The 24518-nt window shown below is 42.7% G+C and overlaps 1 protein-coding gene and 1 long non-coding RNA gene across 4 annotated transcripts in view; one reads left to right on the top strand and one right to left on the bottom strand.

Moving 5' to 3' along the window:
- The window catches only part of znf800b (zinc finger protein 800b), a 40498-nt gene that overhangs the window by 4592 nt on the left and 11388 nt on the right, over window positions 1-24518 (bottom strand). For 2 of the 3 annotated variants that reach the window (XM_078165095.1, XM_078165094.1), the window contains exons 2-11: window positions 19924-20039; window positions 16673-17015; window positions 11095-11190; window positions 8173-8316; window positions 5357-5531; window positions 4990-5179; window positions 4679-4841; window positions 4132-4496; window positions 2770-3948; window positions 517-630 (exon numbers count right to left, since the gene is read on the bottom strand). In XM_078165095.1, the coding sequence (XP_078021221.1) occupies window positions 529-630; window positions 2770-3948; window positions 4132-4496; window positions 4679-4841; window positions 4990-5179; window positions 5357-5531; window positions 8173-8316; window positions 11095-11190; window positions 16673-17015; window positions 19924-19983 (2817 nt within the window). In that variant the 5' untranslated portion in view covers window positions 19984-20039 and the 3' untranslated portion in view covers window positions 517-528. The remainder of the gene's footprint in view (window positions 1-516; window positions 631-2769; window positions 3949-4131; window positions 4497-4678; window positions 4842-4989; window positions 5180-5356; window positions 5532-8172; window positions 8317-11094; window positions 11191-16672; window positions 17016-19923; window positions 20040-24518) is intronic. The other variant, XM_078165096.1, reaches the window with a different exon arrangement.
- Window positions 432-20054, top strand: LOC144461743 (uncharacterized). The gene is made up of 3 exons (XR_013490379.1): window positions 432-494; window positions 11725-11910; window positions 19921-20054. It is a non-coding gene; the product is annotated as an uncharacterized LOC144461743 (long non-coding RNA).

Genomic DNA, 24518 nt, shown 5'->3' with positions numbered 1-24518 from the left:
GATGGAGAAGAAGGAAAGAGGAGAACAAAAAGAAAGAGAGAATAAAGAGTAAGGGGGAAGATCAAGAGAAGAAAGGAAAGATGCATAAAAAAGTGGCAATTAGACAAAAGGGAAGATTTCTAATGAGCAGACTGATACAAGGAGAAATAGAGCGAGAGGAAGAACACAGGAAACAGCTGGTGAACGTGCTTAGCGGTCAATTAAAGCCTGCAGAATCAGCGTGGTGTCTTATCTTTGCCCTGGGGAATGGTCTTCTACACAAACATAAACACACACCGCTCTCGCTGCAGAGGAAATCCGTGTATCACAAGCAAACTCGCACACGCAGACATTCACTAAGTTGCTCGAGTACACACGCACTTTGTGGTTTCTGAATACACAACAGCAGCAGTATTTGCAGAGAGAGAAAACAAGACAGAAGGAAATCCAGAGAAAAAAGGAATGAGAGGAGGACAAACAGACAGCGATGAAGCAGCAGAGTCCTTGTACAGCAGGTAAACCCTCTTGTGTTCTTACAGTATGTGTGTTTCACCAGACCAGGGATTTGGAGCGGGTGCTGACTCCTTTCCTCCGGCTGGCTGCTGCCGTCGCTGCATTACGGTGACTTCGCTTGTGAGACTCTAGGTACAGCTGACAAAAAAATTGAAAGAGAAGATCATTCACTTTGAATAAATCCATACACAGTACACAGATACATGCTGCAGAGGGTTAGTTTCATAATATGGAGTTAAACGACTAGTTGAGACAGCTTTAAAGTAACAATGGCCAATTTTTTTAGCGCATCACGCACCCCAAGCTGAGTGCCATCTAGCTCGATTATATTTGAGAGAAGGCAGACATCTCTTTGGCCAATATCAAGTTGCTACAAAGCAAATACGGCAACATATTAGAGCAGTAACAGGAGCATTATCCATCGTCGAAGAAAGTCGGGGCAATTAGAAACATACAGTTAGGCCAAGAAATATTTAGACAGTGGCACAATTTTCATGATTTGGGCTCTGCACGCCACCACATTGGATTTAAAATGAAACAACTGAGATGCGCAGACTTTCAGATTTAATTCAAGGGGTTGAATAAAAATATCCTATGAAACATGTAGGAATTGCGACCATTTTCTCCTCATTTCAGGGGCTCAAAAGTAACTGGACAAATTAACATTGCCAAAAATAAAATGTTTGTTTTTTAATACTTTGTTGAGAATCATTTGCAGGCAATGACCGCCTGAAGTCTGGAACTCATGGACATCACCAAACGCTTGGTTTCCTCCTTTGTGATGCTTTGCCAGGCCTTTGCTGCAGCAGTCTTCAGTTGTTGCTTGTTTGTGGGTCTTTCTGCCTTAAGTTTTGTCTTAAGCAAGTGAAATGCATGCTAAATCGGGTTGAGATCTGGTGATTGACTTGGCCGTTGCAGAATATTCCACTTCTTTGTCTTAAAAAAACTCCTGGGTTGCTTTCGCAGTTTGTTTTGGGTCATTGTCCATCTGTACTGTGAAGCGCCGTCCAGTCAACGTTGCTGCATTTGGCTGAATCTGAGCAGAAAGTATATCCCCATACACTTCAGAATTCATCCTGCTGCTTCTGTCACATCATCAATAAACACTAGTGACCCAGTGTCATTGGAAGCCATGCATGCCCATGTCATCACACTGCCTCAACCATGTTTTACAGAAGATGCAGTGTGCTTTGGGTCATGTGTCCTTCCAAGCCTTCATTCTGGTACAGGTTGATCTTAGTTTCATCTGTCCAAAGAATGCTGTTTCAGAACTGGGTTGGCTTCTTTAGATGTTTTTTGACAAAGTCTAATCTGGCCTTTCAATTTCTGAGGCTGATTAATGGTTTGCACCTTGGTGAACCCTCTGTATTTGCTCTCATGACATCTTCTCTTTATGGTAGACTTAGATACTGATGCACCTACTTCCTGGAGAGTGTTCTTCACGTGGCTGGAAGGGATTTTTTCTTCACCATGGTAAGGATCCTGTGATTATCAACCACTGGTGTCTTCCACGGATGTCCAGGCCTTTTTGAGTTCCTGAGCACACCACTACAAAACTGTTGATTTGGCCACTCCTGACATTTCCGCTATGTCTCTGATGGATATCTTCTTCTTTTTTCAGCCTAAGGATGGTCTGTTTCACTTCCATTGAGAGCTCCCTTGACTGCATGTTGTGGGTTCACAGCAACAGCTTCCAAATACAAATGCCACAACTGGAATCAACTCCAGACCTTTTACCTGCTTAACTGATGATGGATTAAAGACAGAATAGCCCATGCAGCCCATGAAACAGCTTTTGAGTTAATTGTCCAATTACTTTTGATCACATAAAAAGGAGGCGACTACATATTAAAGAGCTGTAATTCCTAAACCCTTCCTCCAATTTGGGTGTGAATACCCTTCGATTAAAGCTGAGAGTCTGCAATTTAAGCCGATACTGATTATATAACTGTATCTTGGATATGTTTTGGTAAACAGCTAAAATATATATGGACCTGAATGTATGTTCCAAAATGCCAGAGTAGTGCGGAGACAGGTATATAGGTATATATGCAACAATAGTTTTGCATTTTGAAGTGCAAATGTATTAGTGCGGGTAAGGCCTGGATTGATACGTAGCAGTACAGGTAAGAGATAAAATATATGTTTTTATTTTGGGATGAACTGTACCTTTAAAGTTTAGTGACAAATGATGTTATTTCTCACTGGGAAAAAGTCTACAAGGTGTTTCTTTTAAAAAAAAGGAGAAATTTATGTCAGTAATTGAAAATCCAATACCTTCTTGGCAAAGGCTCGTCCACACTGGTCGCAGGCGTGCAGGGAGAAGTTCTTGGTCACTCTAACTTCAGTGGAGGACGACGACCCCGTGCCGCTGCTCTCCGACTGAGTGTCATGTCGTCGGGTGTGTGGGGTTTGATTGCTGGCCGAGCTGGTGGTGGTGGAGGAGGAGTTGCGTTGATGTGTGTGTTTTTCACTACGGCGGGTCAGCGGGGGGCTGATGGGACGAGGCGGGTGGGTCTGCTGTCTCTCCTGCTTGCGGGTGACAGGAGGGGACGGGGTGAAAGCTGGTGATGAGAGGTCCAGCTGTTTCCGAGTGACAGCAGCAGGAGGTGGGGCCGAGGAGGAGGAGGAGGTGGCTGATAAGGTGGTTGGGGCAGATGTGGAGCACTCTTGCTTGCGAGTGATAGGAGGTGAGGGAGAAGAGGAAGAGGAGGATGAAGAAGCGTGACGTCCGTTCACTTCCTCTTTGGCGACGCTACTTGTCCTCTTGGTGGGGGTGGAACTGTTGAGGACTACCTCAGCTAGCCTCTTCACCGCCCTGCTCTCCAGTTTGGGCATGATCTTGGCGAGGTAGGCAGACGACTTCTTGTGGACCACAGTCACATGGCGCAGGACGTCGCGTTTGCGGCGTGACTCGTAGCGGCAGAGAGGGCAGCGGTAGAACTTAATGAAGATGTCGTTGCCGTCTGTGTGCAGCTCAATGTGCTTTGTCAAGTTCTGACGTGAGCTGAACTGTCGCTTGCACAGTTTGCAGAAGAGCTGCTTGAAGTCAAAACCAACTGACAGTTTGGTCATTTTGGCAGGCAGGCTCCCGCTACACATGTTGCCACCGCGCGAGGATGACGGAGGAAAGGATGCCGTCATCTTCGGGCTCGAGGGGGCCTCCTCCTCCTTCACCTTCATGGGGCTTTGTGCCACAGGAACACCTTTAGCTGTCCCAGTGCTGTCACTGGGTGACGGGGCTGGACTGCTGTCAATATCCTCCTCCTCCTCATCGTCTTCTTCTTCTTCTGAGTGCTCCACTGCTTCCTCTTTTACTCTGACACTGTTGCTTGTGCCTACGTTAGTGCTGTTAGGAGTCGGTGCCGGAGTAGAGGGGGCTGGAGTGGTAGAGGGCCTGTTACTTTTGATGCTGTATATTTTGTGGACAATACGCATGTGTCTCTTCAACATGAGCTGAAATACACAGAAAAAAATCAACATCAATTAATTAATTTTCCTCCTTTAGAATAAACATGATTAGTCCAATTTAAAGGAGGAGTTTTGAAGTGGGGCTGTATGAGGTACATCTTCATAGTCATTGTGACTCCCAATCTCTAAGAAACAACTGAGTGTATATCTTGCTGCCAACAAACAAACCTGAGAGCTGTAGTTCCTCTTGCAGAGCGTGCAGCGACACGAGGCTGTGGTTGCCTGTTGAGAGTTCGAGGCTGGACTCTGAGGTTTGGGCTGGTTTTGGTTTGAAGGTGTCGGTTTAGTGTTCACAGGGGTGGGCTTGGAGTTGGGGGCACGGGTTGGAGAGGCATTGTTGCTCTTCCTGGGGGGTGTGACCTCCAGAGAGAAGGGCTGGCCAGGCCGTGAGGCGATGCTGGGTGTGATGGTGTCCCTCCGTAGACCGCGATGCACCTCGTCAAAGTGACGGCGTACATTGGCTTTGGTGGCGAAGGTTTTGAGGCACACTGGGCAGGATTTTCCAGTCGGTGTGCTGAGAGTCCTTGGCCGACCTGCAGCAACAAAAACAAGGGTTATTATTTCATGTGTTTCCTTTGAAAGCTAAAATTAAAATGATTTCTATGACAAAAAAAATTAAACACAAAACAATATCTTATCATTCTGACGAATATTTTGAAATCACCACATTCAATCGTTTTCGTAGTTTTTCATTGTAATTTGATTGACCTCTTACCTTTCACCATAGAGAGCAGGCTTGTGGGCACTGTACGTGTCTCTGTGAACTTTCGAAGCTCTTCCAGTTTGGTCTGGTGCATTTTGCGGCAGTGGCGTCTGATGCTCCGGCGTGAGTTGAAGTCCTGACCGCATAGACAACAGGAGATTGTCACGTCCTCAACCTGGATGGGAGGGAGACAACAAAGACAGGAGTAAACAACTGACTATATTAAACGAGGCAATGTGGATAACTATGCGACACATCCTAGCAATGACACTTGTTGTATATTTAGTCCGAGCCCGCTGCCTTTACTATGCCTGGTCACCTACCCCACTAGTGGAACCCTCGTCTTCATGCTGTGGCTGCTCCTCTTTAGCCTCCTCCTCAGCCTCCCATCTCCTCTGTCCCTGATTGTGTCCTGGGCTGCTGTGGCTCTCTGATCCTCCCGGCTGGCTCGTCTGGTTGGTGTCCACACCCTCCACTTGTTCGCCTTCCCATGCTACAGGACTTTCTCTGGCACTGTGAGGAACGTTGAGACAAACAATGAGGGTCTGACAAGACAAGAAGTCACGTCTAAAGAAACCATATTGCGCAACCAGGATTTGTGTTGTGTTCCTCGACGAACAACCGCGCAACCTAATAAGTTACATTTTAAAAGTTACAGCACACTCTAATCCACCAGCGTACACCACCTACCTTGGTGTGTGCGATGGATATCTGGCCAGCTCCTCCTCTGTGGTGAGGTACTGGAACACGGCCTTGGTAGTGGTTTGAATGGGCTCCAGTCTGACCACGTAGTCTGGGACTCTGGGATATATGGCGTCCAATAAATCCTTCATGGCTACGCTCTGTCTGTCGTCACCTGACGAACCTATAAAAGGACAATCCAAAAAAATAATTGAAATCATTTAAAACTAGAAGCACAAGTGCTTGAACTTAGTTGGTGTTTTACAACATCCAGCAAGTTATCCCTGATTTTACAAACAGTTTTTACAGGAATAAAGAAAATATATTTGAATAAATAAAAGCTAACTTTTTCCACTAGCTAAAGGGCCGCACATATGCTGAGTCTTTAAAAGCCTGGAAAACGTGAGGTCAGGAGCTGGGTGCTACTTGTCTTTTCTGCACCAGCATTCCAGAGTGTGGCAACCTCAACAAGTTCTTTATCATAGCCTATTCACCAGAAATCCTGAGTGCAGAGCTGATCTTCTCTAAGGCGCTGTTTGTGTGTAGGCCTATTGTCTGTGGGACAGATGTTGAGCTCTGACAGCTCTGCACAAAAATGATCAACTTCCTCTCCGTATTTATCACAGACTGATATTTACGGATGAAAGGAAAGATATCCGTCAGCTGTGATTGGTTGGCTCTTGTCACGACATGCGGTGCGCGCTGCTGCATTCTAAAAGTTGAACTGAGTTCATATGTATTTTTTTTAATTTATTGTACAGTGTCCTTGAGTGTTAGAAAGGCGCCTTTAAATTAAATGTATTATTATTATTATTATCTCCATTATTCTCCATGCTGTCCTCCATCACTTTGGATTTGATGCTGTGTGTGAGTGCGCGGACTGAGTTGGATCTGTAGAAATCCGATTGGAATCGCATTTCAAACAACCTCCAAATGTGGTTTTGATCTAATTTGTAAAAAAAAAAAAATCCACTTAAGGTGGATTTTTGCTCTCCATACCTTCTGAAAATTAATCTGGCTATGCGAAAAACAGATTTGGCCTGGCATTCTGAACTAGGCTGTAGTCTTGATGTTAGATAGTAATAAATAATGAACCAAAAAAAAAGGAAAGATTTTGGTATTTATCCTAATCATACAATCATTTAATTTAGCTGTGAAGTCATCACTTGACAACCCTTACAGACCAAGAATCTGCAGCCTACTGTATGTGTCCTCTCAAAATGTCTAAATGTCTTTGAGCACATCACCGAACCCCTGCCTGCCTTCTTCTTGTGGCAAATTGTGCATCAGATAAAAGCACAAAAATATAAAAAGAGACATCATCTCACAGAGACTGATCACCCCCCCCCCCCCCCCCCCGCTCCAATTCTCTTTTGTATTACTAAACTCTTCTAAAATGGCCACAGAAGAGGCATCATGTGGATGGGTTTGTGTGACTCCATTTAGGGAAGATGAGGGTCTCTGGCTACAAAACGTCTCCTGTTTGTGCACTTTTGGTTTGGCACATATTCTTACCCGCACAGCTCTTTCTTTTAGAGTGAATGCAATTATTTTGCCTCTCTAAAGCCTCCTTTGTGTGGATATTCCTCTTCTGGTAAACGCGCAAGTGTATTTCACACCATTCTTTACAACAGGAGATAAAGAGCGGATGGAGAGAGAGGAATTGAATTTTAGGGCACTTTAAAAATGGACCACAAATCATCACTGGAGACTGTATAGGTCCACTGTCAGGGCTGGATGGTGAAGAATTAAGCGTTTCACAGAAAAACCGTTTTGTTTATGCAGTCACCGCACAATTAATACTCAGCGTCTCAATGGTGACAAACAGACACCAATTAAGTCGTTTATCAAAATAACAATACGATACACTTTCAGCCACTGGTAATGGACTCTTGATTGAGAAAAATTAAGCCAAGGAACAACTTAATTAAGACCGCAGGCAAACAGAGAGAAGACTGTGATGAAACAAAGTTCTTTTTTACAACAACAATCATTGCAGTGGATAAAACTGTGCAGAATATAATTGACCGTTTGTGTTTCCATTGATTTTTCTTTTAGGAGGAAAGGAGAGCTGAATCAGGATGGAGAAAACACTTGAAGGCTTCATGCTTTCCCTGAGTCTCCTACCACATCTAAGCAGCAAGAATAGAGACGTGGATACACGCTGTGGCTAATGAGAAGTAGATAAAACACAAATGCTGCTGGATCAAAGTCAATTTCCTTACTGATATGAGAGGAGAGCAGAGGAGAAACTGCACTTTGAGTGAGGGAAATGATGGATGACGTGGACGTGTTACTATATGCATGTGAGTTTGTGTGTAAAGGAATGAAAAAGCACCATATACAGACAGAGGAGATAAGAGGAGAATAATGAGTAGGAGACAGATGGTGTTGAAGAGAGAGAAGAAACCTTGGAGTGACAGAATATGAGAGTAAAATGTGAAGAAGCCTGAGGAGATGTTAAAGTAATCTATGATTCCGTGCATACGTTTGTGTGTGTGTGTGTTGAGTAAACTGTGTGTATGGGTGCTGAGCTCAAGTCAGTTTGATCCCCGCCTTGTTCAAGGAGTCTCTGTTTGTCTGTGTGATCTGTACAAGATTGCATTTGCGTGTCCTCAGCATGCACGAAAGTTCTGGCCTTGGCTCCTGGAGATTGTGTCTTACCTGTTCTGCCTATTGATTTTATCATCAAGTTCATGCTTGTTTTATCTTTGATGTTGTATTCTGTGCTTTGATTCTTGAGAGTAGGACTACGAGTAAGTCTAAGTATTCTAGACGTGTGGATATGTGTGCGTGTCTGCATCCTAATGCGTTGTGTCACTAACCGTCGGGCTCCGGCAGCCGTGATAGGCAGTAGTACTCTTTGTGCGTGATGAGGTTGGGCAGGCCTCTGAACAGACTGCGACACACTTTACACTCAAAGATGGTGTCCACCTCCCTCAGTAGCATGTGCTTCAGCTGACTCGTGCCTGCAAGCCAAAGAAAAGCAGAGATGATTACTTGCAGTGATTGCAGGGAGAAGTACGAGACTTATACCATGTACATGTTTCATTCATCATTTCATCGTCTGTACACTATATGCATTTACAATATGTATTCTCATATTGTCATTTCCTGAGTGGTTGATTAGCGTTAGTCACTGTTCACCACATATTTTTTGACTAATAACTTAATTTTGTGCTCAAAGTTTAAAAAAGAAGATTGCTAAAGGGGAAGACGACATAAGACTGTACTAGACGCTGCAGGTCATATGTCACTCTTCAAGTTCATGTCTCTTGTTCATGTCGCAAAACCGATAATGGTCATTGTGAGCTAGTGAGTCATTTCACCTTGTATTTTGCAGATATAATGGATGTGGACCGTTCAGACTGGATTTGCCTTGGACTGTATTTTTTTTACTGGCTACACATGCAGCACACATTCACTGTAGGGTTGTGTGAGTTACAGGCAAAACAAGAGGGCGGGCTTTCGTCATTAAGTGGGATTGTTTCCTTGGTTTTTGGACGCAGCACAGCGATGTGTACTTAAAAGTTTTCACAGAGTATGTGTAACATCTACAGACTACAGTAGGCTATGTAAGAGATAAAGTCCAGGTCCAGCCCCTTTTTCCATTATTATTTCCTGTTAGCCTATACCTGGGGCCATCACAAGTTGATTACGTGCACCCCCAATTTTGGACCGTTTGGTCTCAGGGGGCCCAAAACCCCTTTTCTGGAAGGATGAAATTTGGCAAGGTGTATCATGACACAAAGGGGAAAGTAACAAAATAGGATTCTGGGGCTTGCTGCCATTTTATTTCAAAATATCATACACATCATGGGCGGCACGGTGGTGTGGTGGTTAGCACTCTCGCCTCACAGCAAGAGGGTTGCCGGTTCGATCCCGGGCGTGGGAGCCCTTCTGTGTGGAGTTTGCATGTTCTCCCCGTGTCAGCGTGGGTTCTCTCCGGGCACTCTGGCTTCCTCCCACAGTCCAAAGACATGCAGATTGGGGACTAGGTTAATTGATAACTCTAAATTGTCCGTAGGTGTGAATGTGAGCGTGAATGGTTGTTTGTCTCTATGTGTCAGCCCTGTGATAGTCTGGTGACCTGTCCAGGGCGTACCCTGCCTCTCGCCCGATGTCAGCTGGGATAGGCTCCAGCCCCCCCGCGACCCTCAAGAGGATGAAGCGGTTAGAAGATGAATGAATGATACACATCATCCCCCAAAAAACAATAACTGTCCGTTTGACAAAGACTCACTTTGTGTTTAATATCACTGCTTCACTTGTACATAGAAAACTTCCCAAGATGATAAGCTTCAATTTGAGCCCAAGTTGACCTTTCTATCTTGAAAATTACACTTGCTTTGGCCTAAATTTGTCACTATACCTCAAATAAATAAATAAAAAAAAACTGAATTTTCAGTCACTAGCCTTACACAGAGTCTACCTGTCACAGGGGAGGCTATTGAGGATGCTGAATCAATTTCTGAGATTTTCAAAATTCAAAATAGCTGTTTAAACCAGATGTCACATTTTTCAACTCTGATTACCCAAGTAAGGCCGCAGAGTGGAAGCTCTGTTTCGTAAAAATACGGATTTAAAATCAGGTTGTTTAATTAACCTGTTGGTGTAACTTCTGTTAGAGTGACCACTGTCGCTATCCATGCTAATATCCATGCTATCGCTTTGACACGTATATTAGAACGGAAGTGTGGTTGCTATAGTAATAGATCACGTCCAACTACTTACCACATACCCTTTCACTGTTTGAGAAAGAATGATAACCAAAAAAGAAGGCTGTTTATTGAAGGATGGGATATACTCTCTGACCTCATGGGAGATATGGAGTATGACACTATCAATCAATCATCCCATGTTCTATGATAGTGTTCATGCTATTGAGCCTTTTGGCAACTGCAGATCAGATTTTGCGTGTCGCACCCCGAGGATATGATGGGGCATGATGCTGTGACCTCTCCACTTTTAAATCTCCTTGCCAAAAAAACAGGAGGCAACACTGGCTGGAGTGGAGCTTTAAACAGAGAACACAGCCACAGAATAACGAAGGCAGGAAACAAAGAAGCTGATAAATTCCACACTGTGTAAAATACCTGTGAGGTAAATCCCCCCATCCCAATATAAATCCCACGATTATTGCCTTTGTATTAGGTGCTACTTTTGTGTCACCGCTGTCATCAGCCTCACTTTTTCCATCACTGTCATCAGCACGCTGACTCACTTCAATTCAACTTGTCTATATGGAAGTATTCAGTGCTTTGTTGGATATGTGACTCATACGCATGTCCTCTGTCTAGCAGCGTGTATTGTATGCTCCGTTAGATATCTGACTCACATGTGTGCCGACACATGCACGTTTCGTGCCATAAGCACTGTCAGGGTGACTCACACAGATGACAGTACCTGTGTGACTTACTGTCGCACACATACAGGAACACTCAAGACACCGATTGTTGTGTTGTCTGGTCATTCATTGTAAGTTCGCTAGAGGAAGTGCGAAAGTGACTGACCGCCGGTGACAGACTACAAAAAAATTTTCAGAATAAAAATTGCTTCACATCAAATACCTCCTGTACACCCTTCCTTCTTTTCAATTTCTTGATGGATCATTTTTAAATATTGCAAGGCACAAAGACACAGACAGCTTCATTTCTCTCATCTGGAAAAACACTTGCACGTGCCTGCATCAAAATAATAAATGGAAAAACTGAACGAATAATAAGAAAACACACTCAGACACCAACCTGAACGGAAGCACTCAATTATCTGCTGAATCCCGGACTTGGAGGTCTGCAGAGGCTGCTGGAGCAGAGGAGGATCTCCGGGCTCCACACAGAGACCTTGAGAGCAGGAGAGAGATTGCATTTCATCAAAGACGGCATATAATTACATCAGAGTGTGACAGTCTCGGAGAAATACGCCATCACCTGGGAATTCTGGGGACCTGGTAAGAACCAAAGTATAGTGCAGTGTGCTTGAAAGGGCATGCACAATCATAGTCACACAATGGGGTCTGTATGAGACAGTGATTCACTCTGACCTCATTACCGCCATGCTAACACACACACACACACACACACACACACATACACACACTCAACGATGACGATGAGAAAGCAGGTCATCTGCCTTCTCCTTATAATTTAAGTTCACCATTAAAAACATTGCTGCTTTCTTAGTTTGGTCAAAGATGTGATCAGAAAGGAAATACAGGGCGCAGACATTAACAGATTAATGGAAAACATTTCTTACAAATTCAGTCTGTGTGATGCTCGTTCAGAGGACAACAGCTCAAGTGAGACTGTTGGCAAACATGCAGCGAGGGGGGGGCAGAGTCATGCTGATGACAAAATTTTTTGTGCTTATTCCAACAGTGTTCAGAGCCAACGCAGCATCTGATACTTCAGCTTGAGTGTCACACGGTGCCACTTTATCGGGCAAAAGTGTGAACGTGACCAAGGAGGAAATGCACCGGTGTGTATTGGAAAGCGTTTTGCTTTTGCTCGACCTCAATCACCGGGGAGCGCAGGGTCAGCTGGAGAACAGCGACAGTGACACTGGTAGGGATTTCATATTTTGTTTGATTTACTGACCTGCTTTTATGCTGTCTTCAATTTTACTGCCACAATAATACTGTAAGGGCAGTGAGAAAATCACATCTCACCTGTCACATTGCTGGTTGTTTGAAAGCTGTGTTGATCTGGGAATTATAATATATCCCACTACTGCACTCACTGTGACCCGTACTAATCAATAACAGCATCAGGGGAATGTCTACAATAGCAATATGCGATTTAGCGCTATATACAGTCAGGATGGGTACTGAAATCTGCTATCATATGGTCTGTCCGCAGTCTCTCATTCACCGCCACTAACATTATGTTTCACAAAAGCACAGTGCGCTAGCTCGACTAATAGCAAGTTGTAACAAACAAGTTGAAATGAAAACTGTAATTTGCCACTGATCAAAATTTCAATTATTAAAAACTGGCCAATTCTTGCTGCTGGCAGAAGAAGGAGCACAGACACTGACTGATGTCTGTGCTCTTTACTCTCTCTAGACTCAAGGTTCCCACACATTTTCATGGACAAAATTTCAAAACCTCTCCATGACTTGTCAAAGACCCACGAAAAAAAATGGTCCTACTTGCCCAGCGTATTCTTTCGCCATTCAACTATTTGAGCTGCTGTAACATGTGAATTTCCCCGCTGTGGGATCAGTTAAGTTTAATCTTATCTTATCTTATCTTTAGTTAGCTGGCATACATGGAGGAAATGTATGTGATGGTGAACAAAATGTAGTTATACATCAATGAATATTAGCGCGACCTGATGTCAACAGCTTCAGAAAAACAAAGCCGTTATGTTAGATAACGTGGGAGATTATCTATGTAAGATAACTGTAACAATTTCATTATACACAACAAAACTTTTCCACAACTTCCAATGATTTTTACGGATCTCATTACTTTTCCAGGCCTGGAATATGTGATTGTGAAATTCCACAACTTTTCCATGTTTTCCATGACTGTGGGAACCCTGTGGACTTCACTAAGTATTGAGATGTCAGGAATTTGATTTATTTCGTTGATACTTCAGTTTTGTTTCCAGTGAGATATCATTGAGTTGATACAGCGACTTTCCAGATGTAACATTATTGCTGCTGCTCCAGAAACAACATTTAGTTATATTTAAAATATTGAACTGCGTGTTTACAATCACGTGACCATTAAGACGCACAAAATTCAGATGGAGGGCAGGAAATGAGAAATCCATACACTGCGTGAAGTGGAAATAGAGTAACATGACTATATAAAACTGCTGAATGAGCCATACAAAGTGAAAAGTAATTGTTCTCTCAATTTGACTAATTTGCCTGCTGCGGACATGATTGTCATTACAAATTACCTCGTTCTCAAGACGTCCTAATGTTACAAACATTACACGATCAGCTGAACAAAGCTTTACTTCTCCCCTTTATGTCCTAAAATTTTCAGGATTTTAAGTGACCTTTGGTGTTTTTTTTCTAATTTGATCAACTGGAACAGCTGTGAACACCATAAATCAGAGGCATTTGTACAGTGCTGGTAGTCTTGCCTGCCATTCATCTGGACAGTGCACTGATGTATGACATCATATACAACCATGCTATACTAATCCAATTCTGAATTTATCCTTTTTTTAAATAATATGTTTTTAAAAAGCAAAAAAAAAAAAAAAAAAAAATACATAAGAGTAGCAGTAGCGATAAAATCCTCACAATACCCATCCCTGATATATGCCGTGTGCAACGTATGCTATTTAGAACAGAGATTTATTTTAAAAATCTTTGTGACATCTATTTTCCAAACAAAGCAGTTCAGCTTGTCTTTTGTCGAATCTTCAATCCTGCATTAAATGCTGCAGAGAACAAATTCATTCTGCCTTTCTAAAACACTACATAAGTCTAAAACACATATCTGTCTGGAACAGAAAACACAGAAAAAAATTCAACAAATACACCTTTAGGGTGTTATTTTTACTTATCGATCTGAGTGCCAAACAGTTTTACTTTACCTTTAAACATTAAAAATAAAAAAGCAGGAGTGGGGCCATGCTTCCTGCATTATTAATGTGAGCTGACTGTGGCTCCATGACCCACATGGGGCTACAACCAAGATGGATTGTGCGGAGGCAAAGTGCTCTCATTCTACCTGTTTTCATGTATGTTCTTTATTTCAGCGACTTAATTTTTACATCAACGCTATGTCAACTTTGCATGGCGATGGGCATGTGCACAGAGAGGAGTAAACAGCCACAAGAGCAGAGCAATTACACTCACAAACACCACCACAGAACCTGTAATCACGTCAAACACTTAAGTCTAATTTCTCACATTGTACTGATGTGAAAGAAGGTGACTGGGGGAACATGATTTTGCCGCAACAAAAAGAGCATTTTGTAGCGGCGATGGCTGGGACAAGGCCCCAAATTAAACATCGTCAGTGTTTCCAGCTGTGACAAATGTCCACTGTTCGTTGTTTTGAAGGATGCACTTCAATTACAGCCCGCAAACTACAATTTATGTTTAAGCTGTGATGCGCTATTATCAATCACAGGAAAATGTTGTGTTTTGTTCGTCATGTCAACATATATATTAAATCATTTTTGGTAATTTTGTTTTTTTCACCAGAAAGAATGCTAGATTTTCTTTGCCGTTTTGTTCTATCTAAGATTAAATTACATCTGGTCAGATAACAAGACTATAAACAGACACTTTGCATGTTTAAAGCCTTGCTGGCCCCCGTGCTTGAATGCACACGCAAGCACACAAACCCACAGGGTTAGACATGCAACATGGCAATGTGTGTGTGTGTGTGTGTGTGTGTGTGTGTGTGTGTGTGTAGGTGAGCAAGCGACAGCCAGAAGGCAAACAGACCAGCAGACAGACTGACACACCCACAAAGACGCAGACAGAAAGAGAGTTAGAAATGTGAATGACAACTGTGTGAGCAGGTCTGACAGAGACAGAGGTGGAGATTATGTATTGATGTGTGACAGAATGTGTTTTCCCTGCTCCCATCCCCCCACACTTCTCCCAGGAAAACTGCTACTGCTTTAATCCCAGCGGGGCAGGTCAGCGACCGGCCGACCTCCCCCCCCTCCTCCCCCCTTGCAACAGGGTCAAAGATCGGCCAATCAGGAGCGTTGTTTCATGCAAACAGCTTCCTTTAGCGAGGAACGTGCGACTCTTTCTTTGGCGGCACTGTTAGAAATTAACTCATAGTATTTAGATCTGAATCAAGATATCTACGTCTGTTTTCAAGGAAAGCTTTAAAGGAAGAAGGAGGACTAAGATGAAGAAAAAGCAGAGAGGAACACAGGCAGCCAAGGAAGGAGACAAACCTGTCAGCAATCTGCAGAAAACATTACATCATCATAATGGCAGCTTTAGCAGCCATGTATTACATTTTATAATCCAATATCAATGGCTTGCTTGGCTTTAGGGTCAAACATAAAACACACTGGCTGTCAACTGAAGGAATGACACAAAATTGGCAGTACAGGCAGCCTGTGGTTTCAGAAGATCAACCTGAGAGACACAGATAAGTGTGGCCTAATTTCGAGCCAGCAAATTCCTTTTTTAGTTAGGACCAAATTCCTACTAACTCAGTGCAGCGTCTCTTCTGCACAGAGAATCGTCCTCCAGCTCTCAGCAAAACTCTGGCGGATGTCATAATGGAAAACACTGACATCACGTCGATGTGGTATTTAGAAATCCAGAAGGTATGATTTTCAGCACCATCAGAAATACAGATGCTCCTCATTCTACTACACTGATATGCTGAGATGCAATAGATGTATGTAGTGCACAGCACATGCCACTAGAGGTCAGTCTCTACAGGTGAAACAGGCAGCCGAGCTAGGAAGGATAGCAACTGCAGGTGGTGGGGATAACGCTACAGGAGCAGTAACAAAGAAAAAACACCTCTCTGTTTGGGAGTATTGCACATATAACCATCTTAAGATGACTTCTTCAAACTACAAAAGCATTTTATTAGCCACCTAATTTTAGCCACCGCAATTTGATCAGCTGAGTTGCAGGTGGCCCCATCAGCCAGCTTGAGTCGAGCTCAGACTGGCCACTGCAACTTTTCTCTGCAACGTTCTAAAATGGTTTTGTCTCATCGCAAATCATTGGTCTGACCTAGGCTTAAGAAACATAACATCGTAGCCAACTGTTTTTTGGATCGCAGCAAAGTGGAGGCCAGCCTTGGGCACCGCAGTCTTTTCCCAACACAACAAAACTCCTACTTCTGCCGTTCGATGATAGTTTTATATCGCAAGTTGGAGTTTTATATTGTTGCTGCAAACAGTAGTCAGACTCTGTGCTTGTGTATCCTGCGGCCCCTATATGTGTGTCTAAATGCTGCCTTGTACTGAGACTACAACGTTTATGACGGTGAAATGTAAGGAAATAAGAAAAAAAAATTCATCAACTTTCTTTTGCACCTTATCAGTGCATAAGTTCAAACAGACAACTGTAAAACGTGACAATAGTTATGTTAGAGCTGGTGTAATTAAATAAGTTCCAGATAAAACTTTCACAAAATGTTTTGCATGTTAGTCTAACCAGCAGTGCACACTAAATGCAGCACCTCCTCTGGTTTCCATTTCTTCCTCGGGGGCACACACACCATTTGATTTGATTTGGAGCACACAGTCAGCCATACTCTGATGCTCTGGCAGTGAAGCTACGCAGGAGCCTGACAGACAGTTTCAGCCTGTAGGTGGATGAATCAAAGCGGCAGGAAGTGCAAAGGAAAAGAAATCCTCACCCACCTGTGTTATGACCGTGGCTGCCTGCGCTGGTCTGCTGAAGCTGCTCCTCAGTCTGGCAGCTCTGGTCCCTGGTCTCAGATGTGCTGCTCCTGCGGGGCTCGGGCAGCAGAGGGGGAATGGGCTTCCACAGCGGCTTGGCCTGGAGCTGGGCAGCAGAGTCTCCCTTTTCCTCGACGTCCATCTGAGTTTCCTTCTGGTCCAAGCTCTCTGATGGCAAAACTAAAGCAGAGGTTTGGAGATGGGCTTCATCGGAGGACGGATCTCCTCCTCGGGGCTCCTCCTGTGGCGGAGGCTCGGTGCCTGACTGGGGCTGGACCTCCTCCATCTCCGTCTGACCACCAGTCTGTGGAACCAAAACAGACAGGAGAACATGAGCTACAGAAAAAGCAGCACACAAATCAACAAAAAGTACTTTGTCTATGATTATTATTTCATTATAGCATCTTTGTTTGTTTAGTGAGACATAAATGTGTAAAGAAATTATGCAGTCTATGTGCTGCTTTCAGTCAAATATTATCATTGTCCCTGGGTTGAATCTGTGGGTGGGTGGTGGTGGAAGTTGTCTGCGGGGTGTGCTGTCTTGCTACTACCACTGGATGGTGCCAAAGTCAAAAACGCTTAATAAGTTCAATATAAATATAAATGAAACTTTGTCATAACTAAATACTGGCATAAATCTAACAGGGAAGAGAGCCCATCACAAAAAAAGAAAAACTCAGTCGTCACCCCTTTCTGAAAGACAAATGCACATTGCTGGGCAGGACGTGGGGTCACAGCAGGTGACAGAGAGAGTGTGTGCATGTGTGTGTCGTTGTCATGTCTCCTGAGCACCCAGAGATTTTCTAGGGGGGACATTAACCTTGTCGCACACAGCCACCCTTCAGCAGATAAGTGACTCCACACAAACCCTCCAGTGTGCACACATACATCTGTCTGCGTGAGTGTGTCTCCTGACCAGACCTCCTTTCTCTCCAAGTCCCCAATCTTCTCTCCTCTCCCACCCACCAATTTATCCTCATTTTCTCTCTGTGTCGGTCTCCCTCACTCCGCGTGTCCCCGCTGCCCTTGAAGAGGGATAAATGACTTCAGCGTTCAGGCACATTACAGCACATCACCACAGGACGAGAGGGCCACTTGGACACAAACACACTGTGCATACCATGGCGTGATCAAACGACCATATAATATCGCTTAACATTATGTTACGTGCGCTCAGCGAACCCCATCGGTGCGGTGCAACACACTCAAACCATTACAGCCATTGAACACAAACACCTTCATCTCAACAAGCGAATCATGCTCTTCAGGAGAGTGTGAAGAGATGGGGAAATAGAAAATAAAATGGAACCTATTCCATTATAAACTAAAACTTCTTGCCCAGTGCACAAGTAAAAAGAAACATCAGGGACTGCCACGATTTAGTTAGCATATGAATTTATCAGTCAGTCAATATATCGACTGTTCATGCCTCATTGTTTGAGCACAAAGTATGAGAGAGGATACTGATTAGAGAAGGTGGATTAGCCATTAATTTCCACTTACTTCTCAATAAAACTACAAGGTGGAACAAATAATAAAACAGACAGGTGAAATCAGGATTAAACAGGGCAGATTATGATTGCTATGAGTGATTATTCAACATGATTAATTTTCCATATCTGACTAAAAGGGAAGGCGTCTCTGTGTACGTCTGTGTTTATCTGTCCTTCGAATTTCTCTACAGCCGTTCATCCGATCGACCCCACGCTTGGTGGGTGTATTGCTGAGGATGGACGGAAGTGCAATGACGAGTGTGAGCTCTCAAGATCTTTGGGCAAATTTATTAGTCATGCATTATATACACACTGTGTAGTGTATTGAGAGGGGAGATCCAGTTACACCACTGAATGGCAGGCTGGGTTCAGCTCGATCTTTGATGCTTGCTCAGTTCATTCAGAACAAACAGAGAGATGTTGCATCGTAGCAAACGTCACCCTTTCAAACATCAGCAATGTAACTCTCTGAATGAACGCTTTCGTTGCCGGCGCATATACTGCAGCATTGCTAGAGGACGTAACTATGTCATGGTGAGTGTGTTGCTGCTATGTTGAGTACGACGATCTTTGGATGAGCGCAATACCAGAGGCCAAGCGATCGGCCCATTTGTAACAGGCACGTTTTGAACGGGCCCTGCACTGGTTACTGTGAAGTGGAAGATACCTTACATCACACTATGATCTCATCACTTTCATAATCATCCTTAGCTGAAAACAAATACTGCATGACAGACTGTAATGAATAATTTCGGAACAAAGTGCATGCATTAAACGAGCAACTGCAGCCTCCGAGGTGCTTACTAGAATATGATGATGTGAATTTATCTCAATACAAATTACTTTCATTGTATTGCCTGTTGTTTGAGCACAACCTCTGAGCCCCTCATGCAGGTAAAGGCTGTGGCACACTGTAATTTCCCTCGGCACAATGAGAGGTTTTTTATCTTTTATACACTTAGCTGTTTACTCCTCTGTGTATATATATGTATTTATACTTGTCATTATATACAAACATTTCACTACATTCATGTGTTTATTCGCTTGCAGTCACTGTCTACCACAAATTTAGATTCTTTCATATTTTATTTATGGTATATTTTATCCCCGTATTTTATCTTGCACTATTTTATGTCTCAGATTGTTTTTACTTGTTCGATTTTCTTGTTATACATATTTAATTAGTATTGTTGGAGGGCGCCTGAGAACCAAGAATTTTAATGACGACGACTGCTTCTGTAGTTGTTGTGCATTTGGTAAGTAAATAAAGTGAATGACCTGAATAAAGAAACAAATGTTTGGGCCTACAGCACTGGGGTCCGGGACAGGGAGTCAAGTTGTTTTTACGCGCACCTATTGTGACTTAAGTGTTACATGGGTTAAGTTGGGTGGTTAAAAATTAGTGGTTTCATGTGCCTATAGAGAGCAAAGTGTCTGGTAAACTAAGATAGAGACATCCAGACAGAGGCTTTTTAATAATGTGGAATGTGTAAAGTGGGATATACTGTATACCCATCAGCAGAGCCTTAAATTAGAGTGAATCTCCACTGACACAAAGAAGGTACAGTTTGACCATTACAGCTGTTCAAATGACAGATTGCACAGGTGGGGGCTGAGCTGGGTATCAACATAAAGGAAATGTGTTTTCCACAATCTGACAGTGAAGGGAGTGAGACTGGACAATAACATCCAGGCATTGTTGTTGTTTTTTTCCAGTACCTCCAGTCTGCGGGGACAGTGAGAGCTCTTCCTCCTAGTGGACTTCTGGACCTTCACCATGTCGCCAAGACTGGCCTGCTGCACCACACGTTCACTAACAGCACACCTCCTGTAACCTGCAACAACACCCCACATGAGCCACTGCACTTGATGAAGAAGCACTGCTGCTGGGTGCACTTCTGAAATATAAAATGCTTGTTTATGTCTGTGCCTGAGGTCAGATTTTCAAAATGTATAAATAGATAAGACATTATAGAGGCTTCTCATGACTCATCCAACTGCTTGTGCTGTGTGCCTATGTATGGATTTACACCTAAGTTATCTGCTAGCTGCAGCAATGAAACTTTTGCTACACTACATGTAGCTACACACATGCAATGGTTACAAACAGTATGGTATCAAAGTCGCCACACACCTCAGCTTTACAAATTCGAAATGTCACCCAAACATCTTCCACATCTGTTAGCTATCACTAAAATGTGTCTTGGTAAGCTGGTGAGCCTACAATGATAACCTATGTATCACAATGCACTACAAATACAATGCTTACCTACTGTGGAATGTTTTAGTTTGCTGTTTCTGGACAATTATACGCTGACATTTACAAATGCACCGCCTTGATCCCTTTTAATTCAAAAAAATAAAGTCAATGTAATTAACACAACTGGCAAAACCACATTTATTGTTAAAAATCAACAACAAAATGTCACTTCTGTTGCCAAACTGCACACCCACAACACATTCCTGCGCAGCCCTTTCTTGTGAAAGCATGTATAATGCATTAGAAAACACACAGGAAACATAACAGCTTTGTGTGTTTAGTAGCTGTACTGCGCTTAGAAACCACCAGGCTGCACACTGGATTTAATACAAAAACAGAATGGAGTATTTTCGAAAGGTCACAGTAATGGTTTCCCACAATGCTAATTCGGCTGCTTGTCATATTGCTGGCAGGACAATTAAACCCATGTTACCTGCATCATTACTCCGTATGAGACACACAATCCCTGTGTGCATTAGAAAATGAGTACACTGGCCTTCATAACATAAACACTAATGGTAATGGACCTTGCAGTGCTGGAAAAGCTGTTAATACATACATATATATGCAACATACATATAGATTCATGCATATTAAGTATACAAAGTGAGCACTTTGACTAAGGATAGCTGAGAATCTGCTTCTGAAATGTGTACTGGGAGTTGGGATCAATGCACCTTATATGGGTTTTTATAACTCAATATTAGCATATAGAGAACCAATGTCAGGATGGATATTTGAACCACTTTTGATTATGTCCTATCCCCTAATGGGCAATAAATTAGGATCCAATACAAAGGTCTGGAAAGGAATAAAGGTTTTATAATTTATGAAATGACAAGTAAATAGTAAATAAATCTGAAAAGTAGTCTATGAGCTCCAAATTACTGAGCTCATGTTAATCACTACTGATAACCCAAACCTTCATTACATTTTATTTCATTTGTATTGCAGCACCCCTGGTGAAACACCATTTGTTGCTGTCCTCTAGTGGCCATCTACGTTAATACAGCTTGGTCCAACTCAGCCACACGCACCTGACACCACGCTCAAATCCACTGGGTCAATATGACATGCTTTAGCTGCACTGTGGCACGCTCAACAGCCTCACTGTTTTCTAATTTGTTACCCTCTGTCATACCTACTACCTACATGAGGCCAACAATAGCTGCCACCAACGTTGGCGAACCAACTGATCGCTCTCGACACCAAGAAATTGACATTTTTTGACAGTGGATTAAAAAAAAAAGCCCCAAGAGTCAAATTGTGGATTAATTAGATGAGCTGTAAGTGACAGGTGCTTAATGCAGTTTGGGCGGGACATGCCACAGGTGTCTCAGACTTAAGGAAATTTGGAACAAGCAGACAGCAAGCTGGCAGCAAGATAACACCAAAACAACTGAGCAGAATTTGAGAGAGGGAAAGCATTGATCTTTGATAAATATAAGATAACATCTCTCCTTCGCCTCGGGCTGACATACATTAGTTAATTCTGTGGTATTATGGATGTCTAGCAAAAAGAAGTAAACACATCAACTCATGGCTAGACATAATCACTGTGTCTTACAGCTATGGGGAAACTCTGATGACAAAATAACATGAAAATCTGACAGAAATGCAGAGCTTGCACCTACACCTACAGTGATGCTACGCTGACAGTGAACATGGCGGGAATGTCACACGAGCCAATGTCATATGCACAGGCATATTCCCACCTGTGCAGACTTGTAGTTCTGCTTGGTGTCCAGCAGAGGGAGACAAACCTTGTACTTAAAATGTTTTGCTATTTGAAAAGTTTGGTGGTCTGCTAATGCCTCCCAAAGACAAGACATGAAGTACTCAGAGCGGTCGCCCCAATGCATTGTATGTCTTAAAACAAAGGATGTGATTTAGCTGTATTGTTTCACTGAGCCACGCACACAAAGGGAGCTCTGCCTGCTAATTAAAGCAGGCAAAGCAAAGAGCAGCAGGTGAGGTGATTACATTTCAAAACAGCAACTACACAACCACTTCACCTACCAAATTACCTGCTAGAACAATGTCAACATGAAGCCACCGTGCACATGAAAAGACAAAGGTCAGATTGCTCTTATTGCCTTGTAATGGGAAATTAAATACTTTGTAAGGTAGCAGCTGTGTAAATCATGTTATCACACAGGTATGGTCCTGAACACAGAGGTATCACTGTGGTTAGGACGAGTTTCACGATGGAATTAAAAACACATCTGTACCTTTGTTTTGTAAGCACTGAATCAGTACCCAAATATGGGTGTCACATCTGTTTCAGTAAGGTCACTTTAAGGGTGTGACATTGCTTGAAATTAAGTGCGAAGATGACGCATTTCCTACATTTGAATCCAGAGTTTTCCATACCTTCTCTAAAAACTGGATCTGATGCTTTTAGTCAGAGTTAAACATGATCTTTAGTCCTGGTGGTGAGGCAATTTGACTCAAATGGGTCATTGACAATTATTACTGGCAGCTGCAAACATCACACAGTGAAATGATTGCTCTACACTCTGCCAGATGTAAGCCTACTGTACATGCTGATGTATCTGCTTTACTCAGACCAGGGCTTACTGTGGAGACACGTCAGGGTTTTAGTAAGACTTTAAATTGTGTACTTGGCTCCTTGATTTAAAAAAAACCTTTAAAACCTTTATAACAACTCATTTTACTTTATAATTCAAGTTGAACACATGAAAACAAACCTGCTTTTTGTAGCGAGGATGAACCAATTAAGAACTGCGCAATATCACAAAAACAGAGGCTACTTGTGGGTTTGATGAAGGTTTTACTTAGACTACTTCAACCCCCAAATGACTGTTTGTATGTCAATTACTCAACACGTGTAACCATGAGTTCCTGAAGAAATGTTTGTTTTTTCTCGATTGCCTCCAGTAAACGAAGAATCTGAAAACCAAGAAAATTCTTGACGATATGAAATCATAGTCGACCGTGTTTAACATCAGCAAAATTATCACATGACTCAAGCAGTATAATCCAAGTCTCATTTATTCAGTCATATGCTCGGTACTTCCCAAACAGACGGCCCTTTACAACTGTGACCTGAACTAAAAGTGAAACTCATCCATGCTCTCTGCGAAGCCAGACTCCATTGACAAAAACAGTATTTTTTCCCTCACTGAACACAGGAGCTGCTGGTCTACCGCTGCCTTAATCTGCAGTTTATTTGTGTTATTGTGTTACTTTGGTGAGTCCAAACTAACCATTTAAAACACTGAAGTCACAGAATAACACAAACTAACTAATAGAGACAACAGAGAGCCAGCACCTCCTGTGTCTTGTGAGGTAAAATTGAGGTTTTTCCTCACTGGAGTCTGGCTTTAAGGATAGTATAGATAGGTTTTACTTTTAGTTTGGTCACCCATCCGAAAGGGCTGTCTGTTTGTTTGGGAAATACTGAGCGTACGACTCGATAAATCAGACTTAAAATATACTGAACAAGTTGTGTGATAGTTTGCCAACAAATGTTATTCATTCATTCATCAAGAATGTTCCCCTTTTTTTGGATTCTTCGAAGAACAAACTGAGTTTTCTTCACAAAGTCAATGTCACGCAGGATGATTGACTGATATACAAACGCATTTAGGGGAGTAAAGTATTCCTTAAAAAGACACACAAAAATAGAGTTCAGCTGAGTCTTAAATGAAGGGGAACAGACAAGGGAATATACAAACAAATGTGCGCAATAGAAACTGCTGTAAACTGTTGTCATCCTTCATTTTGTAGATTACATTCTACATAGGTTGCGGCAGTATGTGACACCTAGCACCACAAACCACAGCTGAGTTGAATTCTGTGTAAAAGGTGAAGACACAGGAGAGATGCTACAGGTGGAGGATGATTTGGGGACCATTTCTGAGCTCAGCTTTACTTTGTTGAGGTTTATCTGTAATGAAGACGCAATTAATTTCAAATGGAACCATTAGATAAAAATAATTTATATTCTAGCAAAATTAAGAGCAGGGATATTAATGCATTATGCACCTCTGCAGGTTCTATTTATATCAGGGAGGGAGATTAACACTCG

The sequence above is a fragment of the Epinephelus lanceolatus genome, chromosome 23 (assembly GCF_041903045.1).
Source record: "Epinephelus lanceolatus isolate andai-2023 chromosome 23, ASM4190304v1, whole genome shotgun sequence".
NCBI classification, from domain to species: Eukaryota; Metazoa; Chordata; class Actinopteri; order Perciformes; family Serranidae; genus Epinephelus; species Epinephelus lanceolatus.
This window is presented reverse-complemented; position numbering and strand designations above follow the sequence as displayed.